Consider the following 23,492-nt stretch of genomic DNA (forward strand, 5'->3'; position numbering starts at 1 on the left):
CCAGACATAATTTCCCATCTTTGAGCACTGAGTTGGAAAAAATACCGTGTTTATTTCTGTCTGGTTAAGCTGACTGGCATCATTACTTCAAGAACAGGGGAAATGCCCTTTGTTCATTCGAATGGCAGCAAATGGCCAGTGAGGTGGGCTGATCTGGAGTTGAATATATGGCCTCGTGCTTGAAGGAAGCATCTCTTTGCCTCTAGTCCCCATTTGAACAATGAATCTTCTAAACAAATAACTAGGCTAAACACAGTAACATTTGTACCTACCTTCAAAGATTCTGTCTCAAATTAACAGGGATAAAAGGTCATAGATCATAGAATCATAGAATGGCCTAGGCTGGAAGGGACCTTAGAGATCATTTAATCCAACCCTTCTTTTTGCCTCCCCGCAACCTTGGTAATCTTTATGGTGTGTCTTTATGGAGAGAAGAGCTCTCAAGAGATATTATAAGAAAAAACAGAGCATCCCTGCCATTTTTGCATCTGTGTGCCAGGCATGACCAAAACTTATGGGAAAGAGAAACCCTATAACCAATGTTAGCCACAGCCATAGCAACTTGATTTTAGCTGAAACAATGAGATTTCTCAGGTGTTCTGATACTGCCCTGAACTGTATGGAGTTTTGCCTCCAAGTCATGGCATTTCTTTGAATGTTGCTTCACCTCGATCTCTTTGAATGGGGTGCGGACTTTTTTCTCATTTCTTCTCTTAGGCTACAGTCAAGTGAGGGGCTCGCAGAGATAATGAGCCTTTGGTGCTAGCGCCTGTCACAGCTAACATACATCCGATCACCAGGAGCCAGCAGCAAACTCTGCCATTTAACTTCAATTTCATTGGTCATACCAGGGTTACTTAGCTGATGCTGGCTTGGGTAATGGTGTTAGTGTAGCAATGACAAGATCATGCACATCATGGGCAGATTGCTTTGATACTTATCCAGAAGCTGGGGTGGGTTTTGCAACCTGTGATGTTGGAGCTGCACCTAGACTAGCTATTTTAAACTAGCTCAAATATAAATGTTCCTGTCTGCGGGTCCATCCTGTAGGATGTTCCTCTTACAGCTAGAGAAGCATAATGTGTTGTGAGCACTCCTTGCCTATTGTTTCTTACCTTTACATCAGCACCCTGTTGTATATACTGTAGCTCAGAACAAAAATAGGGAAGGGTTGCTTATTTGTTAACCATCGAGACACTGAGGAGATAATGAAGAAAAGGGTGGTGTGCAAGAAGCCATTCAAAAGCACATCCCACTGTCTACCAGTGAAAGAGAGAGCATTTTTCTGAGCTTATTCAGGAGTTTCCTTTCAGGATGATTCAGGAGACAACTGTAGTAACTGAACAAAGCAGTTGCTTCCTCATATCAGCTTGTCTCAGACAGTGGAAAGCCCAGCTGGGACCAAGTGAAAAGAGCAGAGCTGGCTGGTTGGTGTCAGAGAGCAGGGTCAACTTTAGCTGTCCCTGTGCAGCAACCCAGAACTGATGTGGCTGGGTCCTGAGGGTGAGAGTGCAGCCTCACATAGAGGCTACGATGAAGTTGGCTTTCAGGAGTCTTTAGGCTTTGAGGCAACTGTAAAGCTTGAAGAACTGTTTTATTTTCCAGTAATTACTTGGTCTGTGCTGAGCTATAACTTCCTCAAATTGAATCATGCTACACCACTGCTAAATAAACCTTCCTCTCTCAAAGGAAGTTCCACATTTAAATAACAAAAAACAACATGAAGAACCCTCAACATGTTAAAAATAGAACCTCCAAATAAAATAAATACTGTGGGGGCATCTGCTCCTGTAAACATACAGTCTTCCTATTTTCTACTCTGCCTGAATGTAATGCTCACAGAAATTTAAAGTTCCCACTCTTCACTTTGACATCAGATAAAGTGAGTCTTCTTAATAGAGACCTCCGTAGGCAGACAAGAGGAAAGGAAAGAGCATCCAAGTGTGAAAGAAGACCCTTAATCAAACCTGGATCTATCAAGGTCAGATCTGTACCTCTATTCCAGGCAGAGGAGGGGGGAGAGGCATCTCCCTGCCACCCTGCAGAGAGTGCTGGCCACTCCTGGGAAAGAAACAGTGAGGGAACAAAAATCTCTCTCCTTCACAGTAAAAGTAATTTCACACACTGCACAGAGCAGGTGCACAAGTTGGAGTGATTTGGTTCCTTGCAGTCGCCTTTGCATTTACAGATGTGATTTTTAAGGCATAGATTCCCTGTAGGTCTTCTCTTTCATCACCTACTACATTACATGGGAAACGCTGTGGAAATGGATGAGACCTTTTGTGATTTATTTCATATTCTGAAGCTGAAAGCCCTCAAAACCAAGAGATTCCACCAGGAAGGAAGGGATCTGTTCATCGTGCTTGTGGCAGCACCCATTGCAACTGAGCAGACAGCGTGAACGTAATGTTTATTTTCTGCAAGAAGACCGTCACTGTGTCCGTGGGTGCGCGCGCATACTAGTCCAGGAGCTGGTTTTGTCACACCGTGCTGAAAAATCTTTCAAAGCAGACAAATAGCAAGGTAATCTATATGCAAATTTGCTGGTTTAGTCTGATGTGCCTGTGACAAAGAGTGGATTTAATTATAGTTTATTGGTGCTGGTTGTGCTTGAGTAATCTGGAGGTAATGGTGCATAATGCTGAATTAATCTAGGATGAAAAAAATTGGTTTCCTGGGGATAAGCTGAGACAAAGGCAAATCATCCTCTATTTCCACAGCTGGGTACATTTTCCTGTGCAGTCAAAACAGCGAAGTTTTCGTGGGTGTCATTTGGAAACTACAATTTTTAAAAAAAAATTCTAATGATCCAAAGAATTTTGGAAGTGAATTTTTAAGAACAGCTTCTGTTTGTAACAGTGACATCATTGTAACAGGTAACTTGGTATTTAGTCGCTCCATTTCTGTTGTCCTCCTCCCTTGTACCTAGTATACTCTGTTGCAGACTGTCACGTACACAATGCATTCAACACAACGACAGTTAAGAAGGTAGAAAAGGAAAATTAGCCACATTTGAAATAGAAAATGGTAGGAAAAAGATGTAGAAAAAATGTCTGGTACAGGAGACTTGGATAGGAAACAGGAGATTTTCTGTTTCTGTATGTGAAAGATTTGAAAATTGTTGTGTTCGCGTTAATGCTCCAGATAAACATTTCAGAGTAAAATTCATTGCTAGATAAACTGGAAAAGATAAAGCAGAAATACTCCTTGTTACAGAATACTTTTGGATATGTGGAATTACAGTCATAATGCAAGATTAATGCATAAACAACGAGGAGAATAAGGGCAGAGAATGGACAGTGAGAAATGGAATATAATAGCTCTGGAAAATATTATTTGCTGCGTAAAGCAGTCCTCTGTGGTTACCATGACTGTTATGTATATTTTAATGACCTAAAAATTTTGCCTCAGTTACTAGAGAAATATAGGGCAAAAGAAGAATTTCTTTATAATAGGACAATTAATGTTTTATCTGTACAGCTCACACATGTCTTCAAAGATCAGTTAAGCCTGGTCATCTTCACACAAGGGGTGAATAGCATCAGAATTTGACCACATTGTGTAATAGACAGCAAATTTGAACCACTTCAGTGTGATTTTTGAAAGATGCCGAGTATTAATTGTACTTACAGTCATGGAAGACAGAAGAGTCTCTGCTTTTCTGAGAAGCTAGCTCAACATAGCATAAATTCATCAGTATAAGATAAGGTATCCAAAAACATTGACCATTTTGTGAAAATTTGGCCTAAAACCAAAGCTTTTGCTTCAAAGTTAGTCACTCTTTATGCTTCTGGCTATTGTTTCTGCCTCAGAGACTGAGCAATGATCCATGTATTTTGGGGCAAGGAATCCAATGAGATGCCTGAATAACTTCAGTTTACTTTTCATCTTCAGTGTTGGAAGAAGGCAAAGCGAAAGAACATTTTGTTGGGTTAATCTCTAATTTCATGCACACATGGCCTTTAGTCATTTGTTTTGGCACAAACCGTAGAAACCACATCATTCAGTTCCCATTACTTTGGGTTTTCAATGTATTCTATCTTTTTTCCTTAGGCAAAGAGTTTACTTTATATCTGAAAATGTAATCTGTGCACAAATATTTTTTTAAACCTCTCCAGAAAATAAGTTCTTTATATTCAAGTTCTTCTGCTTCCTTTATCTCTTGGCAATTGATACTTGTAGAGGTGACGGAGGGTCGGAGGACAACACTAGATTCTGTTTCAAGCCTTTTCAGTGCTTTTCCAGGTGAAACACAGCAGCACATCCTTTTGCAGCATAACATTTGAAGTGCTCAGACCTCAATATGTAACCAGATAGATGTCTGACACTTCTCAAAATTAGGCCCAATGATGCAACTAATTCATCATTATTAAGAGTTTTGACATAGAGAGAAATGTTCACTGTAGATGAATTATATTGCATTTTAGTACACCATATTATTTTGAAGCACCATTCTTTTTTTTTTTCTTCTGTGAGAAGAATTCTGGAGGCCCCTGACTTCTGGGGTGGTTGCTTTTTAAACAAACATTCGTCTTTTATAATTCATTTTGATGCTGTGTGTTCCAGAGGTAAAAGTGATAAACCTTTTCAGAGGAGATGTCTTTGCTGTCGTATTATTTTAATTATTTTTTTCAGGCGGTGGAATGCACTATGTGACAAAATAATTTATCTATCTCTATGTGTGAGACATGTAAGCTCTAGCATACTGAGGTCAAGTATTACTTCGCCTAAAAATACAATATTTCTCACGACTGTCAAGATTGGTATTGTTATGACCTCTGTTAGTCTCACAGAGAAGCTATTAGAGGGACTATGAATCTAGTTTAGCAAAACCACACTTGTGTAGCGACCACAGCTCCGTACGTCTGTGTGCTCTCTGAACAACTATGCTGAGATGCAGGAGCTGTGAAAGGAGGAAATTGGCTCACGTGGATCTTCACACCAAGTCATCACGTCCAGGGACTTTCAGTCCAGTTTCTTCTCAGAAATTATTATCCTGAATCAGCATTTTTATGTACTATCTAATAGATTTTGCACATGACTTGGAGTTTTTATTGGAGAGTCAAGCTTGTACAGGTGAGCGTTGACAGCTCAGATTTCTGCCATTTGTATTCCTAAAGTAATTTCACTGTGGGATAGTTCTTCCTAAGAGGGGAAGCTGCCGGGCTTCCTCATCAACTCAGTGGGCTACAGGTCCAGTACAAAGCTGTGATTTTTGTGTCATTGGTGAAGTTACAGAGAGAGCCAGTGCTCCTTCTTGGAGAGACAATACAGATGGCCTGCATAGCTTTGAGGTGTTTAACGTTCTGTATGAGAGCTGAGTGTTAGCAGCTCGCTAGCGTGCTCCCTGATTGACAGGATATACTTGTGACTCTATGTTTAATCATGGTTGCTGATTGGAGTAATTTAATCAAGAAACTGATTGTGTTAATTTGGAATAGGCCCCACTGGTGAATGTCAGTAGTTAAGATGGATTGCCCAGTGGAGACAAGAGCTAAGAGAAGATAGGGTAGAGGTTAGGTAGTACATAACTCCCATGTTGTCCCGCAAAGGACACTCTGGGCTTGTTCACTTACTGTTCCTTCTCAAATTCTCAGGATGGTGAGAACCCCCCAGTTGCAAAATATTTGCAGAAAGGGTAAGCAGTGAGCTGAGGAAGCTTGCTCATGCTGCTGCATTATTCAGATGATTGAAGAGAGGACAGGCTGAAGAATTCTGAGACCTCACTAAGAGTATTGCATCCAGTCCTGGCCTCCACAGTTCAAGAGGGACAGGGATTTACTTGAGAGAGTCCAACGGGGGCTACAAGGATGATTAAGGGACTGGAACACCTGCCTTATGAGGAAAGGCTGAGAGACCTGGGGCTTTTTAGTCTGGAGAGGAGAAGACTCAGAGGGGATCTAATTAATATGTATAATATGGCTGGGCATCAAGAAGGAAGGGACAACCTCTTTTCACTTTTGACCTGTGACAAGACAAGGAGCAACAGATTCAAGCTAGAGCACAGGAAGTTTCACTTCAGCATGAGGAGGAACTTCTTTACTGTGAGGGTGACAGAGCACTGGAACAGGCTCCCCGGAGAGGTTTTGGAGTCTCTTTCTCTGGAGACTTTCAAGACCTGTCTGGAAGCATTCCTGTGTGACCTACTGTAGGTGATCCTGCTCTGGCAGGGGGGGCTGGACTAGATGATCTTTCGTGGTCCCTTCCTACCCCTAACATTCTATGATTCTGGAAGGCCATTGTGAGGCTGAGGTTCTGGACAATAAAATCATACATAACATACGGTCTAGGTATACACACAGTAATGTGCATAGGGACAGAAGTGAACAGAGCTTCGCCTGTGAAATTACTAACTTTGAGCTGCCCTGTAGCATTCAGCAGCAAGATGCTGATATGGTATATAACTCAATGAAATCTTTGTCTGAGTGCTCAGTGGTGGTCAGATATATAAACTAAACATTAGGAATGATTAGGAAAGGTATAAATGATAGAACAGCAAACATTGCCATACCATGACACCAGTCCATGGTTTCCCCTCACTTGTGCAGTTCTGTCCTGTCATCTCAAAGAGGATATAATAAACTTGGAAAAAGATCAAGGAGGAGCAACAAGAATAAGCAAAAGTAAGGAATGACTTTGACTTGAGGAATGACTGCAGACACTAGAAGTCTGTAGGCTGGAAAAAAACCAACTTGCTGGGAATATGATGCAGATCTCAAGGCTCAGGGGTAACATGGAGAGGTGTGGAGAGGGTTCAGTCATCCATTATCTCTTGCAAAACAAGAACATTACACAAAACTAGTAGCAGTCAGGTTCAGAATAAAGGAGGTTATTCTTCATAGAGTATATAGAAGAGCTGGGAATATTGTTACTGGAAGATATTGAAGATGCCAGAACTCTCTCTGGGCTCAGTAAAAAGCTGAAGTAGTATCTGGAGGAGAAATCCACTGAAGAACCTAAATACAGAGAAACCTCATCCAGCTCGGACAATCCCCTGACCTGAAGATAGTTGCAGACAGGGAGAGTACAGCAAAGGAAGTATCATATATGCTTTTCTTGTTCTTTCTCTTCCCTCTTTGTGACCACTGTCAAAGTCCAGATACTGGGTTCAGAGACATTGGATCTGACACAGTATGGGTGTTCCTGTGAAACTGGTATTTCTGTAGGGTGCCCCAGAAGGGAGGTCTGCAGCAGCTGCTCCGAGCTCCCAAGCAGCAGATCACTGTGGCAGGTCTGTGTCTATGTGCAGCACTATCACCTGCCTTGCTCTGTGCCATGTCCTCCTCTGCCTTGTTTATGCAGCGTGCGCTTTCTTCCAGATGTTTACATCAATTATCGATTAAATTATAAAAGTATTTTTGTTTTCTCTTGTAATAAAAAACTGCTGATAGATGTGGTGTTTGAAAACGAGGGGAGATACGTCCAATCATTTGACTTTGTAATCATGAAAAAAGAGGGGGGGTAAAAAAGAAAAAACGAAACTTGCTTTTTTCATTTTTGAAAGCTTTGGGTGCCATCTGCTGGGTTCAGTAGGAATTTACATAGTGGAGCAAACGCGAGATGCTGTTTGAAAAGTGCTTAAATAACTGAATTTAGCCAGGGTTGCAGTGTCTTTGCACCTCCTGGTTCTTTTGGCTCTGCTGGTGATAACCTGATGCAGGTCTATGGGATGTACTCTGCCCCACGGAAAAGTGCCTGCTTACAGTTCCCTTTTAAAGATACTATTCAAACTGAATTCTCTATTGGAGAAATGGTGGATGGAAATCAGAATTGTCAGGCATTGTGTCCTCACCACATATTGCTCCAGTAGTGGAGCCCACTCTGAGCAGCATTCAGGCTGTCCGAGGCTGCCAGAGACAGGGACAGTCAGACGCTGGGGAGCTGGAGAAGGGTGTTTGTCCAGGGGCCCTGGTTACTGCCTCGCTACATGGTGTAGGTATATAGCAGCAAGATACAGCCCTGTACGCTGAACTGTGTGAAGAAGTGGTGCGTGAGTGCACCTGGTGGGTGAGGCACTCAAGAGCAAGGTAATAGAATAAGGTAGCCATGGGGCTGAAGCGAACTTTGTATATTCATTGTCCAGAGGAGATGGCCAATAATGTGTTGGCAGAAAAATGGTGAGCAGTGTGACCTGTGTGAGCAGCTGGGTTCAAATGTGCAGGGAGCTGTAGCACAGCTGCCCAGAGCACTGCCTTAGGACACATCTGTCACTGTAAGACCCCTCAAGAGTAGTATCCCTTTGATTTTTTTTCTTCCTCGCAGTTATCTCTCCGGTGTATTCACTCTCACTCTGTAATCTGATGATACAGGGCTTTGGCAGCAACATTGGCCGGTGCAGTCCCATCCTTTCATCTGTCCCTTGCTACTTGTTCTGTCCCCAGGCCACAGTGCCCTTTACCCTCATGCTGTGTACTCGGCTCTAAAAAAACAAAACCAAATCCAAAACTTCAGCATGAGGAAATGGGTTATATTTAATGCAGACCAATTCCTTTTTTTTTTCAAATCACAATATGATCTCATAAACAGTTGGGTCAGCACAAGCAAGTGAAGCCTGGTGTCTGCAGGTGGCTAAAGAGCAAGACCTCTGTGTTCAGTTCTGCTTTTGAACCCCTGGATCACCCAGCTGCGGCCAAAGTTTGGCTTCTGTGCCAGAGATACCTCAGCCACCGGTAGACATTTGCAAGGAGACATCTGGTGCCTACATCAGCCTGGGACTGGTGGGCTGCTCACAGTGCTCTGTGCTGCAAGGTCCCCATGTCCAGTAGTGCTCTGCTTTGGAGGCTTAACGATATGTATAAAACCAGGGTCCTTTCTGCTAAGTGGAAGTAGGTTTTGAATTTTCAGCTGCACAGGCTGAAAAGAGTGATTTAGCAACAGTGAATCCTTGAAGCATATTTGGCTGCTTTTTTGTTGATTCACAAAATTTCATTGTGTGCCTGTAATTTATACAAATAGAAATGAACACGTAAATAAGGGATAATGAAGCTTTTTCCTTTGGTTTCATTCTTTTGCTTGTGTATCAAGAGATGGCAGCATATTGTTCCATCCAAGCTGGTAAAAACTCACAGCCTTCTCTGCTGCAGCAGGGGAAGAAAATTCCTGCAAAGTCTTAGAGAGGATGTTCAGTCTCAGACAAGTAGGCAGCCTGGTGTTTTGGTGGTCTTTGAGCTGCAATGGTATGTCACCACATACCACTCCTAATTGATCAGCAAGGGGAAGAGATCCTAAACTGTGTCCAAAAGAACAGAAGAGGTTTAAAAATTGTAAAGGTTTCTGGTACAAACAACTGAAAAAGACTACTTCTGATGGTGTATTTTGAATGATCCTCTAGAACACAGAGCAGTATTACAAAAGTGTTGGCAAACAACAGCAAGAATAAAGCAGAATAAAAATGTGTAAGAAGAAAGCTAGAACTAGGCCTGGAGAAAGGCCAGTTAGAACGAAAAATCTGTTTCAGCTGACAGTTTATGCTTAAACAAATCTAAAATACTCTTTGAAAACTAATTATGTTCAGCATTCATTTTGGGTGCCTTACAGATGACAAACCACAATCAGAAACAGACTTCCTTGCAGTGTTTCTACATTGAGTGTTAGACTTGAATCGTTGCATTTGTAGTCTTCACTGAACTCCAGATCACTAGATTTGTGTAGCCGTTGAATTCATATTACAATGTGTTAAAATTACTTCAAGCAAATACTACCAGTGGCAATACATGTATAGTTCATAACCACCGTATTTTTTATGTTTTCTCATACTGTGTTTTTTCTGCTTTTGTGGTTTTTTTCCTCAAATCACCTTGAAGTGAACATGAGGCCTGCAGGCAGTGTTCTCACTGAGGTCACTCTGCAGTACCTTCACACTTTTGTATAGTGACGTGATTTCTGTGTTTGTCTTTATGAATCAATATCTTTCAGCACCCCCAGATTCAAAAGGAGTCACAATATATCAAGTACTTATGCTGTGACGATCAAGCAACCCTGCATCAGTGGGTAACAGGAATAAGAATTGCCAAGGTAAGATTAAAAGTAAATTTAATTAAACGTGTTTACTGTAAAATCCTGTCTTCTTCTGGTCACTGACTCTCATCACCTCAACTGGAAATATTGTGATAAGAATGGACATTCATGCTAATTTTACTATAGAAATAAAGAGCAGATAGGCATGACCAGGACAGATTTGCTGAATGTTCCTTTACCCTAGTTATCAGTGTGTTTTTCTCATCAACATGAGGGTGAATTCTGTATCTATAAAGCTCCTGTATTCATAAAACTCACTCCACGGCTATCTGGCAAAATAATAGGATGCTGCAGCTAAACATGTGAAAGATCTGGTCAGTCCAGCTGTGACATTTTTTAGACAGTTGTGCCCAAATTGTCTGCCTCACCCTCTTCAAAAAGACCCAAACTCACAGACCATTTTGTTTTGCACAAAGCATACTGACTGTATCTGGCTATATATAGATATATATTCTTTTCTGCCAGTTCTGCTGCAGGGCGACAACCTGCACAGGTGTGTGATGAGCATCAAATTATTTTCTGTCTTACACTGACAGAACTATCTGCTCTAAAGACCAAGATTCAGTGTCCCAAGTCTTCAGTTGCCCCAATGGAAAGCATTGGGGAAATTATGTTTATTGATAACAGTTGGTTTTAAAAAAAAGTTTCAAGATATGGGCAGATACTGAAATGAACATAAGTTGTGAGAATAATATCAGTAGGACTGTCTTTGGTCACAGAGATTCGTGTTTTATTGTGCTAATCCAGAGATGCTTTCCACCTGGCCCTATACAGAAATAGGCACAGCCCTTGCAGAAGGTTACTTTTTAACAAAACTGGGTAGAAAGGAAGGTGGTCAGAAAAGTTTACTGAGAGCAAAACGAATGCTGGGCTTCTTTCAAGCCTAACATCATCCTTATTATATTGTTTCAATTGTTTTGCAGTATGGCAAGACACTGTATGATAATTACAAATGTGCCGTGAAGAAAGCTGGATTGTCCTCTTGGTGGGCAAATCAAGGGACAGTGGAACCAGCTGCCCCCGCAGGATCCTTGTCAGCAGGTACCAATGCTGTCACAGCGGTTGAAATCCTGTTTATTACCATCTTTTGTCATCATGAGTGTTGCGCACAGTCTCTTTTCAGAAAACTGTCCCATAGATTTCACAAGATAATATCTTCTTCTAGACAGCCCAGTGTAGCTCTGATCCGTAACTAAGCTAGCAGCAGAGTCCTCACTTTAAAGTGAGAACTTAAATAATACAAAGACAGCCCACCAAAGGTCTCAGTTTAAATCTGCATAATATACTAAGTTATTTTTTTGAATACAAATCCTTTATCCTTCCTCTACGTTTTACAGACTGGTGATTCAAGTCCTGAAGTTTTCTGTTTCCCCACCTCTACCCTGCCTGTATCAAACTTCTTCTTCCAATGAGTAAAAGGGATAAGAAGGATATTCTGAGAGCGATCTTTTCAGGAAGAGGTTATTATTTTGTGAGCCACTTTATTTCCTAGACTTTCACTCATTTGCATCATAACAATCAGGTGTTATGGGACGGATGCAGAGGAAGAAAGGATTGGGTTACTCTCTAACTTTACTTTTCCAGTAGATTCATCATATTGCTGTTACATACTTAATCACTGTACAGACGCAACAGTGCATGATACTAGCTGTGAGTTGCATTTTACATGCTAAAAATATTCTTTATTTCTTAGGAAAGACACGCTGGTGAAGTGCTTACTGTCATCAGACAGGCAAAGTCAAAATCAATGTTGCCAGTTAATATTCTGACTTCTCATATAGACAACACAAAATTCTCCTAACACTTTCCAAGGCTTTAGTTTGCTTTTTGTCAATACATGTGACAAGAATGTGATCTTTCTGCTATTCCTTGGCTTCAAAACAAAGTAATAAATGCACATTTGCATCAAGGAGATCTCAGTAATAGAATGGTTTGAGATCAGGGGATTTTTTTTTTATATGGTTGTGCGTAGGGGTGCTTTAGTGAGGGTGGACAAGACAGTCGTGGAGCATTTCATGTTCTAGTGTTGACGGCAGTAGAGAGGTGGCTGGTCACTGGGGCTCCACACTGGTGCTGCAGTCTGTACTAGATATGGGCAGGATCAAGGCCTTATAAAGTATATTACACATGTGTGTAACTCCAGCTCCTGAACAGAATCCAGGAACACGGCATGTGATCATAAAATACACTCTTAATCTTAACTAATGGATCCCATTAAGTGGTTAAGTAGCCTGGAAATATTTCAGTCATATACGTTGTCTCTATGGAAATATCTCTGAAGGATCATTAGCGTTCTAATTGAGGCAAGTCACCATGGTTCTTGCTGTTATCATTACTGCCCTGTAAAAAACCTGGAGCTCGACTATAATGCTATAACTTGCTCTGCCTGATTATGAGCAGTTGTTGGCTCAAGTTTTGGAAATGGACCAATGCATGTTTTATTCCATTCTGTTTTCAGGGGCCTCTATAGCCATCTATAGGGTCTGATTTCAACATAGGCTAAAATCTTCTGTAGAGAACTAAAATCTTCAGTGAACTGAGCAGGGGGCTGCTGGAGAAAAGTGACTTGCAAAGAATACTCTAACATTTAAATTAAAAATAAATCTTGGTAATAGCATGTATGAACTTACATACTGGATTGACTGGGGGTTCTTTAGATGACTGACTTTGCATATGTGAGGGTATGTGGCAGGAGCTGATATATCAAATGTTGCTTTCAAGTCTTGTAGAGTTTATGAACTCCATTAACAGAAGAAGAAGCAGATTACCATTTAACCATGTTCCAGCTTTCTGGTATATTTGCCAAGTAGAACACTATGCCTTGAATTATGTAGAGTAGATCGCTCTGCTCTCTTTCATGTAGTTAAATCTCAGCAGGACTCAGGGCAGCGATGTCTTTGAGCAGTATGAAGCCCAAACTCCTGCTCTGCTATGGACAGCAAAGTGAGGAGAGATAGTAACCTGCTCCACTTGAGAGCATGGCTACAGAACCAGGGATTTACATCTCTCTCTGCTGAGCACTTACAGCCACAAGATTGGCTTTCTCTCTTTATTGACTTTCGTGTTAGTCCTTCAACAAACACAGACTGTAGTTTGAATGATCAGAACGGTACTTTGGATTAAATACACCAAATGACATGCAGGCGCAGGCATAAAACAGAAAGACTTCAGACCATCTTCTGTCATCCCTTGAAACCTAAATAGCCCTGGTAAATTCAGCACACTGAAGAGCTTGTCTTTTCTATCAGTCATGTGGTTTGCAGGCATGGCAATAAAACCAATTTATTCTATTTCTTAACATATTCATGGAACCTCTCTGATAATCAGAAAAGTAGATGTTAAGATTAAAACCATCATTGTGCTTAGATTTACGCTGTAGACAGCTAAGGGTTTACTAGCATCCAAGAAATACATGAGTGGAACTGGATCTCAGAACTATAAATTATAGTAGAGCTAAGGCAGTCATCAAGGTTTACAAATGGAATACTTTATCTAGGCACTGAACACAATCTACTAGTTTTACATGTACAGCTTCCAAAAATCCTAGACTAAACTGGAGAGTTTATTTAATCCTCATCGGGCCATAGGGATGTTGGGCATTTTTTCATAATTAAACCCACAAATTTGTCCTTCAGTCTCACATTCACTTAATCCATTTGACAGTACCGGGTTATTGATGCACACCCCTTACAAACACAGCAATAGTAGGCAGACAGTTTGTAGAGTTTTAACTTAGCCAGCTAGCAGCTCTTCACTACTCTGAGAATACAGTGAGGTTCAGAAATCTTCCATGATTCAGAGCTGTTAGCTCATTTACTAAAGAAAATAGATCAGCCCCTCTGTAGTGTTCAGACCTTCAGCTCTCATGACTCTTATTGATATGGAACTATGGCACGTATAATCTTTAGCGTCAAATAAAGGAAAAAAAACCCCATGTAATAAAGAACTGAGAATGTAGAAGTACTACGGTAGACTACAAACTTCAAAATGCTGTTATGAAAGACAAGTATTGAAAAAGTGGAAGGCCAGAGGGTGATCTTAACTATGCCATTTTGATTTCTGCTTAGCTTCCCTTCCAAAGCCAGCACCCCTTTTCTATTCCTGTGTCAGCCTTCATGGTCCTGTTCTGTAGTCACTATTCACAATAGTCAGAAGAAGCAGCTCTTGATTTGTCAACACCTTCACACTCTCGGATAATTTCTGTCGTATGTCTTCTGCCACTTGCACTTCCTGTAGGACTGATTGTCAGCCACAACCATGTAAGCATTAGTTTTAGGTACCTTGTTTATTTTCCTTAAGTAATGAACTGAATATGAAAAGTCACAAAATAAGGCTGAACTAAAAAAATAAATGTCCTCATGGATTTTACTTAATTATGTATTAAAAAACTTGTAACAAGTGGTTCTTCAGTGGAAGTTGCAAAGACATTTTTATCGCGTTTTTCTTCATTTCCTATTCCCTGATCTGGTAAATATCACAAAAATATAACACTTTCTTCCCTCTCTCTCCTCTCCTTGTCACAGGTGCTGTTCAGTCAAATGGACAGATTCCCCAAAGCGTTCGTCGTTCCAGTGTAGAATTTCCAGATGCTCAGAAGAAAGTGGATACATCAGAGGTACAGGTCAGCAGTTAGTGGCAGCGCACTTGTTAAATGCCACTTGTGAACCACTTCAAGTTTGTTTTTCTTCACCCACTGTCTTACCCCCTCCAAGTACTGTCGTGGCAGAGGTTTGGCTCCTGGGAGCCACTGACTGGAGATGGAGGCACAGCCAGCCTCCACCTTTAGGCTTCAGAACAAACACCTGTAAATTCACGTAGCAGGAACAGGTGACAGTCCTACCAAGACAGTCTCAAAGAGCCTATGCTGCTGGAACCTCGGTGCTGTTCTCTCTCTCTGCCAGAAAATAGGTGTTGTCTTAGTAATACGAAGGATTCAGTGCTATTTTCAGCAGGGAGCACTGCACAGCTGAAGATGAGTGTGTAAGGAAAGCAGAAGCGTGAAGTAGTAAGGGAAAACATTACATATTTTCATGAGGCTCTAAATGCACTCCTTGGTTAAGCTCTAAATTTTGTCTACTTACACCATCTCTGGCTGTAAAAATATCAGTAGGGTACAAGTATAAAGACTTCCAAGGTATCCTACAGAAAAAAAAACCATCCAAATTGTGTTTGTTTGTAGTTCATTATTCAATCCCACCATCGTGCATAAAGTACACAGGACAAGTAAAACAAAATTCCTAGGGTTTGTCACCTGTGTTACGTGTCCTACACTTCTTGTTTCTGTCTTTGAGTTCCTCCTTTAGAAAGACCTGGTTTTCATTTTGAACCTCATGTTCTTGGAACTCAGCCAGTTATTCCCTCCTCCTATGTCTAGTTTACTTTCATCTTTGCAGGCAAGAGCTAATGCCAGAATTAGCACTGCTGACTGCGGGGTTGCAGGGCACTTTTCTCTAGCAGAAGCAAACATGTCCACCTTCTGCAACCTGGCTTCTGCAAGCCTAGGACCAAAAGATCAAGCTGAAGTCTTTCAGGGTGCACCGCGCTACAGTTAGAGCACTAAGCTAGCTGGATCTAAAGTCAGAAATTAATGTGTTGCACAGCTTCGTTTTCAGGACAGCAGACTTAACAGGTTTACAACAGATAGCATGTTTGTGTAGTAACTATCAACAGCTACCATTTGCTACCTAAAACAAAGAGCAAATTGTCTTCAGAGCATTGACTAACAAACACAATTTAAAAGAAAAGCCAGCTCAAGATACACATCTCCATAATGAACTGCTATCCTACATTTAATTTTTCTTGTCTGATGGATGCTTCAATTCATTTTTCCTTCAAAAAAGTTGTCAGAGGGTTTGAACATCTTGTGACCTTGCAAACATGGTTTAGTGGCTTCCAGGCCCTGCTTGTCACACTATTGATTTGGGCGTGGAGGAGGTGTGTGCATGTGCCTCACCCAGCAGGCAGAAGACACCCTTCCCCAGGCTTCCCAGTGCCAGGTCACTGCTGGAGTACCTCTCCTCTGCTGTGCATTGCACAGAATTGGGACAGTCGGTTCTCCCAGGTGCTTCTCTTTGCAGTGCCCTCCCTCCCGCATAGAGAGGGCCCAGTGCACACTTAAATTTTAAATTCCCAAATCTCTTCACAGTTCACTGCTGTTGTGTCTAACGAGTTTGGTGGAGATAGACCACTTCATTAATTTAGCTTTATCCAGACATCCCGCAGTCAGAGCTAGACTGGGAGATGGAGGTGCAGTGGGGAAGAAAGACAGAACTAGATCTGTTCTCAAATCTTGCTCAGTATTTTTGGATGTAAAAACACAGCACAGGGGGTGGTTTTTTAAGTCTTTACGTTCTCAGAAAATGAACAGCAGGGTGGAACATCAAGAAAGTATCTTTATATGTCTTACTAACTGGAGTTCTGCGAGATTTTAAAAGCACTTGGTTTCTGAGGACAATGCTCAAAGAAGCACTATAGATACTGTCAGCAGGGAGGCTCCCACTGTCAAGGCTCTGTGGGCAGCACCAGAAAGAAAACAAAATACTGTTTGCGCTCCTCAGGCAAAATATACTCCACTTGACTTTCCTGCCTGTCTACTGCACTCTTCTTATGTATTTTCTACTGCACTCTTCTTAGGTATTTTCATAACTTTTCACTGTTCTTAGGCAGTGGCATTAGTTTGCACATGTACTGACTGTGTCTTGTCCTTGTATTCCTCTGCTTATTAAAGGCCAAGTCAAATAACATCAATGTGCCTGGCCTGGCACAGGCAGTGATGAGGCCACAGAAACACCAGGGTAAGAGGAACTCACTGCAGCCTCCTCCTCCGCCCGAAAGGCGATCATCTGCTATTTCTGCTTCACCAATTCTACCCTCCAAAGTCAAACGAGACAGCGGCATTTTCCTAACAGATCCAGAAAGCTTTCCACCACCACCACCTATGCTGAAGATTGATTTTCCACCACCATCACCAGCTGATTTCTGTGAACCTCCTCCTGATTTTGTGCCTCCACCACCACCAGCCTTCAGCAGCGGTAATGGAGATCTGTCATTACCCCCTCCACCTCCACCTCCACCTGTCTCCATTAAGCCACCACCTCCAGCAAAGAAACCTGTGCCACTTCCTCCAAAAAGGCTAGAAAACACAGGACAAGCTGGAGAGCCACGGTCAGCTGGACCACCTCCAGCTGGTGGTGGAGGCAGGCAAGCAGATTTCATGTCTGACCTCATGAAAGCTCTTGAGAAGAAAAGAGGCAGCAGCTCCTGAATTCTGGAAACAAGTGGACTTGAAACCGTAGCTGGTTTATGAGGCATCATGAAAGGTCATACTAGCTTAGGTTCCTCCAGTAGGAATTCTCCTTTAGAGTTCATCCTGGGGGTCTTAGGTAAGGCAGGGTGCCCTCTGTCCTTCATTTTGTCCCTATAACCTACTTCTTCCCTCCCTGCCCTGCCACCCCACCACTGACAACCATTCCAGCATCAGGCTGAGGTAAGAACTGGCTGTAGAGTCCTGTTTCACTCCACCAGGACAGCTGGGGGCAGTGGAGCAGCCATCACAGAGCCAGCAAGGGAAATGGATCTTCTGCGTCTGCCTCTGGTAGAATTGGAGCTGAAGGAAAAAATACAATAAGGTTTTCATATGAATTTTGATAAGTGGGAAGATCCCTTTTCACAGAATTCCCCTTAAAAGTTCTTTAGCAGAAAATCCCCAATTTTAGGGGTTTTTTTCATTAAAAAGACCCTTTTTTTTTTTTTTCAAAAATCATCTGTCTTAAAAAGTAAAACTTCAGCTAGAGTAAATACAAGGCAGGACAAGGTTTATGTCCAGAGAGTATCACCCCAAATGACAATCACCCCATTCCTGATATGCAACTCCAGTCATACCTACCAGCACTCACAGTTGCTGCCTTTAAATCTCATTTATTTGGTTAATCTTAGACAAAGAAGAAATTTTGTTTCAAAATCTTGTATGCTTCCCTTGGTAAGCAGGGATTTTTTTTTTCCTGTTGGTTAACACATGTCTTTAAACTGTACCTAGAAATAGTTTGTCTTCTGAAAAGACTTTGTAATTACCTTGTGCCTGATATGAATGTCTCCTCCTACATTTTTTTTCATTTGTTCTCCCATTTTAATTCATTATTAGTTCTCAAATAAAAACAGCTTCTATTTTATATCTGCACAAAGTGTCACAGTTAATGAACAGGCATTTTCCTGGCAATTGGTACCACTTCAAATATTTTAAAGAAGTTTTGCCTATACCTTCTAGTCTTTATTTTTCTTTTTTAGTCTGCATTTTCTCATGCAAGAGATCTTCTAAGATTCCATAATATATTCCTGTATTTTGCAATACAAAAAGTATAAAAAGTGCAGTGTGCAGTCTAAATAAATAAACAGATAAAAGCAGCTGACAGAGCAGCAGGAGAACGTGCTGTTCTATCAAAATGGAGTCCTAGGTCCAGAAGTGGTGGTGGGACAAGCTGGTGGCAATGCCATGGCTCAGGCAAGTTTGAGGTCATCTCTAGTCTTACTTTTGGCTTATGGTTGGCTAGTCAATACTCGTGTAACGGCCTGGCAGAAATAGGATGGTTATAATGATGTCTTTACAGAGTGCCTTTCCTTTAGAATTTTTTTTTTTTTTAAGATTAAAGCACTAATGACATTATGAACTACATGCATTTCTTCCTGCTACTGAAACAGTTGTGCTTTAATGACCGTGGTAAAAGCGCATAGCTGTGTCATCTCCGGTGGAAGAAGCGGTTGCTTGAGGTAGACCAATAAATGCATCATTATGTGGGCAAAGATAGTTGTGGTTAATATTCCTGCCTGGATTTGAACTTGAAAAAAACCTGTAAAATAATTTTAATTACAAGATTTTACAAGATCGTATGTGAGAGAGGGCAAGCTCTGCATCTGCACAGCACTCGAGTTCATTTGAACTTGAAAAAAAACTGTAAAAGAATTTTAATTACAAGATTTTACAAGATCGTATGTGAGAGAGGGCAAGCTCTGCATCTGCACAGCACTCGAGTTCAGGCACTGCCTGCAGGGGCCGCTTCAGAAACAGACCACGAGCATTAAGAGTCTGTAAATGCTACAGTTTGAATCAGAGGCCACCCCCTTCCCACCCCCTCACCAGGGAAGTGCCAGATGAGTCATTAAAAAAAGTTTAAGTGCCAGCCCACAGCTTAATCCTTTTTCAGTTGAGACAAACTGAAGCTAAAGGGTGTTTCTCCTGCAGCAATCACAGAGAGATCCCCACCGGTGCCGATGTGGCCAGTTGGGGTACCAGTTCATAGGCCAAGAGACTAGTTCCTGGCCCTCTTATTTACCAATATAGACAGAGCACGTGCAACTCTTACTGGTCTTCTAGATCCCTTGCTTTTACTGAACTGAGCAAAAAGCTCTCACACAAGAGAACTGTGTTCACCACTAACGCAAATGATACCTAGAAGTTTTGAAGTGATGTACTGGAACATTCAAAAGATCTCTTGTCATCTCCAGACAGCCAAACTGAGAAATGCTCTCAAGACCAGTGCAAGGCTCCTAAGCTTTCCTTCCAACTGCAAGAGAAAAAATACTAACTAGTTAAAAGTAGGAGGCTTAAAAAATAATTGAAAAAAAAGCTGATGTTTCTCAGTTGCTCTCCATATGTAACTGAGGTAAGCACTGTGCAGAATCATTGAATGCTAAAGGGCGGGGTGTCGTATTCTGAGACGGTATGAGGAGTGCATATCTTCAACACACTTAGGTGACAACAGCTGTCAGCTATACAATTTTTTTAAATAAAATTAATTTTCTTTAATGAAACATACACCCTTCATCAAAATAAAGCAGAACATGTCCTTTGAAAAAAGTTGCACAATAAACTAGTTTCTCTGAATTCACAAAGCGTTAAGATTTCTTCATGCTCTCTAGCATTCGCTCTTCTCACCAGAACACTCAGCCTCCTGCCCTGTTTCCTCCTTACTCTTTTGTTGCAGCACAATAAACTCAGTTTTTGACATCTGCAGTCAATCGTAACTCATATGCTTCATCTTACACAAAAGCAAAAGTTGAGCTTTCTTTGAAACAAAAAGAATCAAAGCTTACAGAAAACTCCACAAATCAATTAAAATGCTGTGATGATTACACCTCTATCAACTACTTTGTGTATGTATATAGTTGCATTGAATTTCTGAAATGTAAGTATTCAAACTCTCCATTCAGAGAACAGAGCGACCATCTTAATGATAGACAATTATCTGGCTTTATTTTGTACAAAAAAAAAAGATGCTGCAAAATACAAAAAGACCTTCCTTCCCAAAACTGTGAATGAAAGCATTTGGGAAAAATGGAAATTAATCGTTCCACTTCTATCTAACCTATTGCCATATGAAATTGTCTTTTTCCCGTAGATCACGCTAGTATATACATTACTAGAAATGTACATACTAGTCTGAAAAGAACAGAAATTACAGCATGTTATTTTTAACGTTTCTCCATACCTCAAATGGAAGCAGTCTTGGCAGCTGTCATCTTCTTTGAGCTCTCACATCACTGATAACAGAAGAAGGACCTACTTCAAGTGACCACTTTTCCATCAGTCCCTAGGCTTAGAAAGGTTACGGTCGTGTGGAAATGTCCACATGTGGGCGGTTCCCCCCTGTAATTGTTCTCAAATATGGAAAGAGCACGAGAGTACAAATAAACACCTGTTCAATTACCAGCCACAGTTTTTTTATTCCCCATCGGTTCTTACATCACTGCTATGGTTATGTACCATGAAGGAAGGCAGCTCCAGAACTGCAGGTGGAAGCCAAGGATTTTAGGGAATCTATCATGAAACACAGTATTAATGCTTACGTTGTCATAATAAACTGTATTATATCTAGACCTATTATACCTAGACGTGGAAAGCGAGGTGGTTAAAAACAAAGCCTTAGGATGATGTGAGCTCATTTCTCTACTTTTACAAAACAAAGTTAAAGTTGAGATAACTGTATTTGTCACGTTTTTCACGCACTCTTTGTCAGGCACTTTTCAGAGTGGAAAAGTAGAAACTTAATACATCATGATGGCAAAACTATAGGACAGAACTATCATTTATAGGTTATCACCAAGAGTCTCACAGGAACTGGAAAACGTACATATTCTGTTTGAGGGAGACACACAGAACAGAAGAGATTCAGTATTGTTAAGCCACATGAATTCTCATGGTCTTGCAGAATATTCTAAGGCAGTTTGATCATCATCAATAGTCAGTACTGGCTGTTGTGAACTCAGAATAGTTAATTAAAACGGGTGATGCAAACTGCATGGTAGAACTAGGAGAAAACAAATAATGGAGATTTGCTTTCACATAAATCAAGGAAAGAGGACATGACTAAGTCCATGAAGGAACTCCTGGAGAAGTAGCTGACCTGTTCTCTGCAGCCTGAGCAATATGCGAAACCAATTTCCAGGAGATGCTTCATGTTTTTCAAGAACCGGAGAAAAGCCTCACAATGAGCACAGTGGCCAGTATCTATGATTGCTTGTAAAATAGCTCCCGTTTGGGATGGTCTGGCTTTATATTGTGATGCTAGTGGCTTTCTTCACCTCTTAACTATGGGTGAAACAAAGGTCCACTTGGTACTGTTACTAATAGATTTTAACATTTATAAAACTTTGACAAAAAAAGCAGTATAAAAATAGTTTGTCCTTACACAATTGTTCCATGAGGTAAAGTGGTATGGGCAGCCACGTTTGGCACCCACACAAAGGCATTTATGGGCTGTTTGGTTCATTCCCTTCACCTAACTGGAAACCAGGGTGCAAGCTGAAGTGCTGCTGCTATTTACCCTGGTGGGCACAAACATGTTCCGCTTCGAATCGTCGCTTATTTGCAGTGTAACTGCAGCTGGTAATGTTGCCAGTCACGCATTTCAGCACAACACGCAATTTTGCTTGTAACTATCTGAGAGGAGACATCGAGGGCAGCATTCCAACAGGTTTAGAATGCAGCCCGCTGCTGAGGGGCTTTCACAGACCCCCCAGCTCCTCTTCCCAGGTGTTGCCAGCTCAAACACACCCCAATGGTTACAGAAGAACACTTACTGCCTGCGCAAGGAATGTTAACCCAGGGTGAACTTGTGTAAATTGCTTAAGACTCAGACTGGACTTTCAGATACTTATGTATCTCTATTGATCCTCACATTACAATACTGCTATTTACATTTGAACTGTGTATCTGAGGGGAAGCCATCCTGAATAATTGTCCTAATTATAGTTAAAAATTAAAGGCATTCAAATATTTTTTAGTCACAGAGAGATTTCACAATAATATATATTTCTAGAAAAAGATTTGCGAAATGCTAGTTATATCACTTAATAGCCTCTATTGCAAAATACAGTGGTGCTCAAGAAATTTGGGGATTCTAAACCAAACCATTTTGGATTTGGCAAGAGATGAGGTAACATCAAGAAGTAACAAAGTCCACAGATACGTGATTCTTGATGTAAATTTTCTAGCATAACATTAGACCTGATTATGTATGAACTTTGGCTTAATTGTACACTAAGTTCCATGATGTGGCATTGGAGTGTCAAACAAGACCCGGGACTCAAAGACTAGCTTCACTCTGTTACTCGAAGGACTTCTGTGTAAGAGCTTCAGCTGAATTTTAAATACTTTCCTTGCAAGACTTCTGTTGGTGCCTTACAGCATCAGATGGCTGGACACAAAAGGTATATTGACCTGACTACATACCTAATAAGATACTTCCAGTAAAGTCCTTTTCCATGTCCAACCAGTGAAAATTTCCTGAGACATCATATACCTGCGACAACAATCTTTTTACTACTATCAGAAGATACACTTTCAAAGAGCACTGACCCAGGTTTGATAAGCATCTGACACCAGCAAAGACACCAAAATTTATTTCTAGGCAAGTCACTTTCAAGACAGACATCTTTGGTCACTATTTAATTATCTCTGTTGGCAGTTTAATGGGACAAAACAAGGTCAAAAAGAGAAAAAGTGGCAACGTCAAAGTGTAAGATGATCGTCGCTCTACAAAAGTCTTCAGAACTTTCATGTCTTCAGAACAGAATTATATGTGAACAGTGTCTAACAGTAAGGAGAACATTTATCAAAATACCGTATGATTAAAACTAGCTTAGATGGATTTTAAATTGACCAGCCATTAAAAGTTATTGAGATCAGCCATGAATTATGAGAGGTTAAACGTGATGGTTTGGCAGAACTTAAATACTGGGAGTCAGATTAATGTGCAGCTGAATATGAAGCACAGAGTTATAAATGCCAATATAACTGGCTGATGCAGCCATACACAGCGGTCCATTTATAAAGTTGGTCAAGACCTCGTCCTGCCTAGCAGAGTAGCTGATTCCAGTCCACAAAGTGTAAGGGAGAAAAGCTCCTGTGGCTTGATCCATTAATCCTATCTGAAGGCCTGAGCTTTAACTTTGATCATTTTTCTTGGGCGTTCGAATTTCTC

General features: G+C 41.0%; 1 protein-coding gene across 1 annotated transcript in view; it reads left to right on the forward strand.

Annotated features, from left to right (window-relative positions):
* Window positions 1–17,372, forward strand: part of APBB1IP (amyloid beta (A4) precursor protein-binding, family B, member 1 interacting protein) — a 49,223-nt gene extending 31,851 nt beyond the window's left edge. The window contains exons 10-13 of the mRNA XM_009873079.1: window positions 9,916–10,014; window positions 10,941–11,058; window positions 14,541–14,632; window positions 16,745–17,372. Of these exons, the coding sequence (XP_009871381.1) occupies window positions 9,916–10,014; window positions 10,941–11,058; window positions 14,541–14,632; window positions 16,745–17,281 (846 nt within the window). The 3' untranslated portion in view covers window positions 17,282–17,372. The remainder of the gene's footprint in view (window positions 1–9,915; window positions 10,015–10,940; window positions 11,059–14,540; window positions 14,633–16,744) is intronic.
* Window positions 17,373–23,492: the final 6,120 nt, after the last annotated feature.

This window comes from Apaloderma vittatum, unplaced genomic scaffold (genome assembly GCF_000703405.1).
Source record: "Apaloderma vittatum isolate BGI_N311 unplaced genomic scaffold, ASM70340v1 scaffold16507, whole genome shotgun sequence".
Classification (NCBI taxonomy): domain Eukaryota; kingdom Metazoa; phylum Chordata; class Aves; order Trogoniformes; family Trogonidae; genus Apaloderma; species Apaloderma vittatum.